This window comes from Trachurus japonicus, chromosome 21, assembly GCF_045865225.1.
Source record: "Trachurus japonicus isolate A0001 chromosome 21, Traja_1.0".
In the NCBI taxonomy this organism is placed as follows: domain Eukaryota; kingdom Metazoa; phylum Chordata; class Actinopteri; order Carangiformes; family Carangidae; genus Trachurus; species Trachurus japonicus.
Window position 1 is genome coordinate 8,767,490 of NC_140927.1, and position 6,417 is coordinate 8,773,906.

The 6,417-nt window shown below is 38.1% G+C and overlaps 1 protein-coding gene across 1 annotated transcript; it reads left to right on the forward strand.

Annotated features, from left to right (window-relative positions):
* Positions 1-301: 301 nt before the first annotated feature.
* Positions 302-1,233, forward strand: LOC146964752 (olfactory receptor 4E1-like). The gene has a single exon (XM_085764647.1). It carries the CDS (start codon positions 304-306, stop codon positions 1,231-1,233), a length of 930 nt encoding a protein of 309 aa, XP_085620773.1. The 5' UTR covers positions 302-303.
* Positions 1,234-6,417: the final 5,184 nt, after the last annotated feature.

Sequence of the window (6,417 nt, forward strand, 5' to 3'; positions counted from 1 at the left end):
GATAATTCTTTTTTTTCTCGTATTTGAATACATCTCTCATACTTCTCAATCTAAATACAGATTGTTTTGCTAGGAAATCAAAAGTATGTGTACAGATTTATTCACAAGAATAAAAACAACTGTGTTTAAATTCCCAGTTGTTCTGTCGTCCAAGCTGTTATTAATGCTTGGTGTTGAGGGAGTAGAGTCAGAGCAGGCAGCACAGCCGTGCATGTAACGTTAGTGTAGGTCATAGTATTAGACGAGTAGAGATTGAATTGTTACAATTTGAAGATTTCATAAGTGAAGGTTTGTCCTCTGACCATGGATAATGTCTCTGTTGTCAGAATATTCACTCTTTCAGGGATAAATGAGACAATGAATTACAAACTAACTATTTTCTCTCTTACTTTACTGTATTATTGTGTGATTTTGTTTTTCAACATCTCTCTTGTCATCATCATTATATCAGATGAAAACCTCCATGAACCTATGTACATTTTGTTGTGCAGTTTTTGCATGAATGGACTTTATGGGACGACAGGTTTCTACCCTAAATTCCTTTTGGATTTACTGTCGCCCTCACCAGAAATCTCATATGAAGGCTGCCTTCTCCAGGCTTTTGTCATGTACTCATTTGCTTGTTGTGAACTGTCCATCCTAGCAGTTATGGCCTATGACAGGTATCTGGCTATATGTCGACCGCTGCACTATCATGTGTTCATGTCAAAGAGGAGGCTCTCTCTGCTGGTTTGTTTCTCCTGGCTAACCCCTCTCTGTATTTTCTCATTCTGTATTATACTAACATCAAGGCTTAAGCTATGTAGTTCAAAAATTCAGAAGCTTTTTTGTGTGAACTGGATTGTTGTTAAACTTGCTTGTCCTGAAGTCGACACCATTTCAAATAACATTATTTCATATGCAACAATTATTATCTATGTGTCTCATGGGTTTTTCATTGTTTGGACATACATACATCTTGTTCAAACTTGTGTGAGGTCCAAAGATGACACTGCAAAGTTTATGCAAACATGTGTGCCCCATTTAATTTCTTTAGTTACATTCCTTGTTGTAATACTTTTTGATTTGATGTACATGCGATTTGGCTCCACAGATTTACCTCAAAGCCTTCAAAACTTCATCTCTATGGAATTTCTCCTTATTCCTCCACTTATGAATCCTCTAATATACGGATTCAAACTGACCAAAGTACGAAACAAAATCCTGTATTTAATTCATATTGGCAGAAAGTGACATCTTCATTCGACCAACTCAGAATGATTTGATGAGTAATTGCATTTAACAGGGACATTATAGATGACCAATGTTAGAAAGAAGTGGTGCAAAAGAAATGTTGTATTGTGTGTCCAGATGAAACTAATTTCAGACCCCGTTGTCTGGCAAAATAATTCAGTGTGTTGACCTTAACATATGTCTGTGTTTTGAAAATGTCTTCAGTAGAGTGTGGTTTTACATGAGGACAAAGCTGAGATGTGTTCACTAACAAAGCATTACAAACTTCTAATGTTCTTCTGTTCGGCCATTTTCTTCCGCCTTTTTACAGTCTTCTTCTAGTCCTTCATACTTTGTGCTATTTCAACAATTCATATATCAAAACGTGCAGCTTTTTTTGAACTTTATCGGCATTACTTTTCTCTTTTTAACTATTTATTCTTTTTAAAATATTTAACTTTTTCTGCAAATTAAACTCTAGACAAATTATTTTCTCCAGTTTTGTAGCCACACTTGTCTTCTGGCTAAAATTCTGGTCAAAAATGCAAAGAGACTTAGATAATAATTTAAAATATTTTTTAAATGCAGCCAGGGAGCTCTCTGCTCTCATTCAGCCCAATGCATTTTTTTCACAGCAGCAGGAGAAGGAGCTCAACTTTGTAACTTCTCCACAACTCTGTCTGTAGTCAGTTGCCAACCCCAAGGTCACTAGTTCGAATCCAGGCTGAGCAATCTTGTTATGTGATGTTGAATTCTGCTCCCCTCCCCCACCCTCAATTGGTTACAGGTGTTCGTTAAGAGACGCATTAATTGCTTCTGCCACCGTTTGCAGCACATCATCACATTACAATGGCAACATGCTTATGTCTGTGCTCTCTGTGGTGAAGTGGCAGAGTAAAGGTTTATTGATCATGAGGTCATGGGTTCGATTCCTGCCTCATTCATGTCGTACTTTCTGCTAGAGACTTCATTCAAATTCTGATTTGTAGACAAACTTCTAATGGCTCATTTATGATGCTTTTTTAAGCATCATTGAAAAATCTCACATTCATCAAAGTCTCAACCTCCACTTCATCAGAAGTGTTGGAATGGCCTAGTGGATACGGTACCTGCCATCCAACCACAAGGTCACAAGTTCAAATCCCACCTGAGCAGTCTTGTTAGTGTGTCAGCCACTTTGAACTTTAACCAATACCACTTGGTCTGGTCACATGATCAAACTTGATAATGCATATGCGCCCCCACCTATTCTCTTTACCTCTTTCAATCTTGGTTTGTGTTAACATGTTTCTTGTTTATACCACTGCACTAAGATTGATTTGCACTGGAACTACAGCTTTGGGCTTGTTAACTTCAGAGTGAGACAGAGTGCAGTTCATCAACAGACAACAGTCTCTGCAACTGTGTGTACACTGTGGCCTAGAGGCAGAGTGAAGTCTGCTGACCAAGAGGTTGTGGGTTCGATACCTACCTTGGTCAACCATTTGAATGGTGATCACTGCTTGCACTATTTGCTAATTCTGCAACAGCGTTCAGCTGCTTTCAGCATTCACACGCATTTCCATCAGGAAATGCTACTTTATCTAGTTTCCATTAGACTAATGTTGATTTAATCTCTGGTTTGCTACATGCAACATGTAGGAAAATATGGACCTGTTCTGGTCCTCTCTGTGTATGTAATGCCGAATAGGAAATTTGTAACACTAAATCATACAAACTAAGATGAATGATCCAATCCTCTCATTTAGTCTGGAATCACAGCAGAGGATGTATTTTATATGTAAAATATTACCAAAGGAAAATAAATATGAAATACTGTAGAACTTGAGATCTGTACATATGAATATAATTGATAGAGTTACCATACAATCAGAGAACAGCTATTAATGTCAAAACTTCAGGTTACCTTAATGAGAATCTTGCTGTGACTTGACAAGACTCCCCCTGAGCACATCACTGACTCAATAGTTAACATAACTAGTGAACTGACTTTGATGATTTCGGCCATTGTTCATGACCATACTGTTTGAAAAACTGAGCAAAAAATGTGGAACTTCAACCCATTCATGGATGAATTCACCAATCAGGGCAACATGTTCTGTTCATGAATTCAACGATGAAGCATTTTGAAACTGCAGATTCTCACCCTGCTGGCTTTGTCCGAGGTTCTTGAGTAATTTGACTCACACCCAGATTGTCTTCAGGGTTCACCCAGCTCATCAGGGGGACTGCAGACAAGTTGTTGTTGGTTCAGATTATTGTTTGTATAACAAAACAAAAGAAAAATAAGAGGAAGAAAGAAAGAAATCTATAGTAGTAGGAAAATTTCAAGTCAACATCTTGTCTATAAACCTTACACTGTATACAACCTCAGCTTCTGCAATATCATATGGGCCTGTAGCCTAATTACCCAAAATATCTCCAGAAAGTATAATGTGTTTAATTCACTGGTGACAATGCTTTTATGTTTGTTTCCTTGCTTGTTTGTTTGTCTGTTTTTTATATTGTAAGAATGCTGGTACTGTATGTAGGACAGGCATTAAAGCAGAAGTAAGTGGTCCGGTCGTTTTCGCTAATGCTGCGTTCCAGGCAGGCTTTTGAAATCGTAAATTACAGCTTCAAGTCACAACTTACGACTTTGTAGCGTTTCAGGCAACCCACTCGTGTTTTTCCGACCTGTTTTACCGGTGAAAGTCACTATAACGGCCACTCGTAACTTCCGACCGGTGAACTCGTACCAGATCGAACTGGTACCACTTCACGGTCGGAAAAATACGAGTTTCCTTGAACGCACCATAACAGTCCTCGTCCCTACGTCGCCACATTCACGGCGTTCCTTGGCTGCACACACCGCCCTGCATGCCGTTCTCTCTCCTCATTGGATAAAAACTGTAGGATACGATAAATGTTTTCTCCTCGGCTCAGAGCAGAGCAGAGTGACTGAGAGACCCGTGTTTCAGTCCAAACACTCTATGTAAGTGATTGCTGTCGGAAGATATAACTATTTAAGACTTATATTAACACAAATATATCACTTACTTCTGCTTTAATATAAGCATTATGCTTCTGCCTGTGCCCTTTCAGTCACTACCTTTTGTTGATAATGTTTGTAGCTATTATGTGATGTGACTGAATAAAGAATTTCATCAATAATTTCATCATCACAATGTTGAAAGGACTGACTGACTTTGCAGGTTTTGAGTTATGTGAATGAGGTTTTGATTGCTATAGGTAATTTAGTCTTATGAGAAATAAATGGACTGTTTTGAGAAGTGCATTCTCAATTTGTGGGAGAGATGTATGAAGTGAATCAGAAAATTGTATTGAAATGTATTACATTTTTTAGCCACTTGGACATTGGGCACTGACATATTGCAGTTTTATTTTAGTTGATACTGTGAACTGCCTCATAGACACACTTACATTAATCTTGGGACAACTCTATCAGTCTCTCATACTTGGTGAATTTCCTTAATTTGTTCCTACACAGGGTTTGTTTAACAGCTCAACGGCTCCCTCTACTGTCCACTCCCTGCCTCTGAAGGTTGATGGATGTGACCATGCTCACCAGCCTGAAATGTTGCGACGGTAATGGATCCACCTTTCATGTTTTGATCACGTTCATGTTTTTTCCTCTTCTCCATCATGGTCATGTAGGACGATGCTCAGGTCCAAAGTCCTGTTAAAAGTCACATTGTATAAATAACAATTATTCTCAAATGTGGAAAAAAAATCAAATGAAGCTCAGGTCTGTTTTCCTGAGATTTTCTTGAGAAAGTCTATCCATGACGCTGAAAAATAGCAGAATTCCTAATGATTGCCTCCCAATCAAGGGGAAGTGTGTAGGTCTTAACATTTCAGACGACACATCCCAAAATGCTGTTTAAACAAGTGGACAACCATCATCTGTTAAAGACGATCATGTGATGATCAAACATCTACTTAATGGACCTTTTACTAGCAGCTGCTGCTGTTCACACTGTTTTTATATTTCTAATTACAGTTTTACTCAAATAATACACATATACGATATGTAGTAAATAACTAATATCAGACTGAGAAATATGAAAACTACTTTGTAGCTTTTTTAGTTATAGTTTATGGCTTGAGGGGAAAAAAAGTCATTTGAGTCAAGATATTTGACAAAAGCACGAATCACACTGTTTCAGCTTCCTCAGAAAGCCTTTTATTCAGATTCAAAGTCAGAGTTAATGCCACAGCTGTTGCATTGCCAGTCTTTAAAAGAGTCCCTGAGTCAGAATTAACTCGATTCAGTGACTGTGCAATAGTGCACATCATGCAAAAAGTAATGACAAAAGTAAGAAACCATGATTAATTATAAAGTCTGAAAAATGCTTCGTAAGCATCATCTGTGACTACAGCCTTCTGTCTGCGGCTTTTATCAGAAGAGAGGCATCACTGAAGGTATTTACAGCTCCGAACCAGACAGACAGTGAGACAGTGTCAAGTATAATGATCGTTGCAGATAATTTTGTAAACTGCACCCGTGAGGCCAGCTCAGTTTGAATCTTGCTCTGCCGTAGATTTTCATCATTGGTACATTTGGTTGTAGCCTGAATGCATGGTCCTATCATTCAAAAGAGCTATTGCAAAAGAACAGAAGAGCATCTCGGCCATTTCTAAAACTGAAAGTCATAATGATCATTTACATTATGTACACATTTATACAGTCTATCAACACCCTGTCACACTCTGTGTGACTGTACAGTGGCAAGAAAAAGTGAGTTAATCCCTTTGGAATGACCCGAATTTAAGTATAGATTTGTCTTCTTCTTTCAGGTGAAATTCAAGTCAATCAAACCCCATCTATTTAACCAACAACACACTGTGTATTGGTCTTGTCTATACTGAAATCCCTATTTAAACACTCAAAGTGTTGGCTGCAGTCAGATAATCATTAAATAAACAGATACTGTGTAGGAGTCCAGCAAAGATGAGTCTAAAGACACAACACACAATGTTTAGTTCAGAGGCTTCAAAGAACGATAGAAAGTCAACCATATGCAAATCATGTAACATGGTGTCCATGGATACTACAGACAAGGAAAAAAAAGAAGAAGAAAAACATCCTCCACACCTGAAGTTGTCAAAAGAGCATACGGCAATGAAAACCCACAGTGTAACTGGGAAGCTATTTAACGGACTGGTGAGTTGCTTGGGAAGATAATATAGCTCTATGGAGAA

Coding starts and splice junctions, on each gene's coding strand:
- LOC146964752 (XM_085764647.1), top strand. CDS start 304: ATGGATAATGTCTCTGTTGTCAGAATATTCACTCTTTCAGGGATAAAT.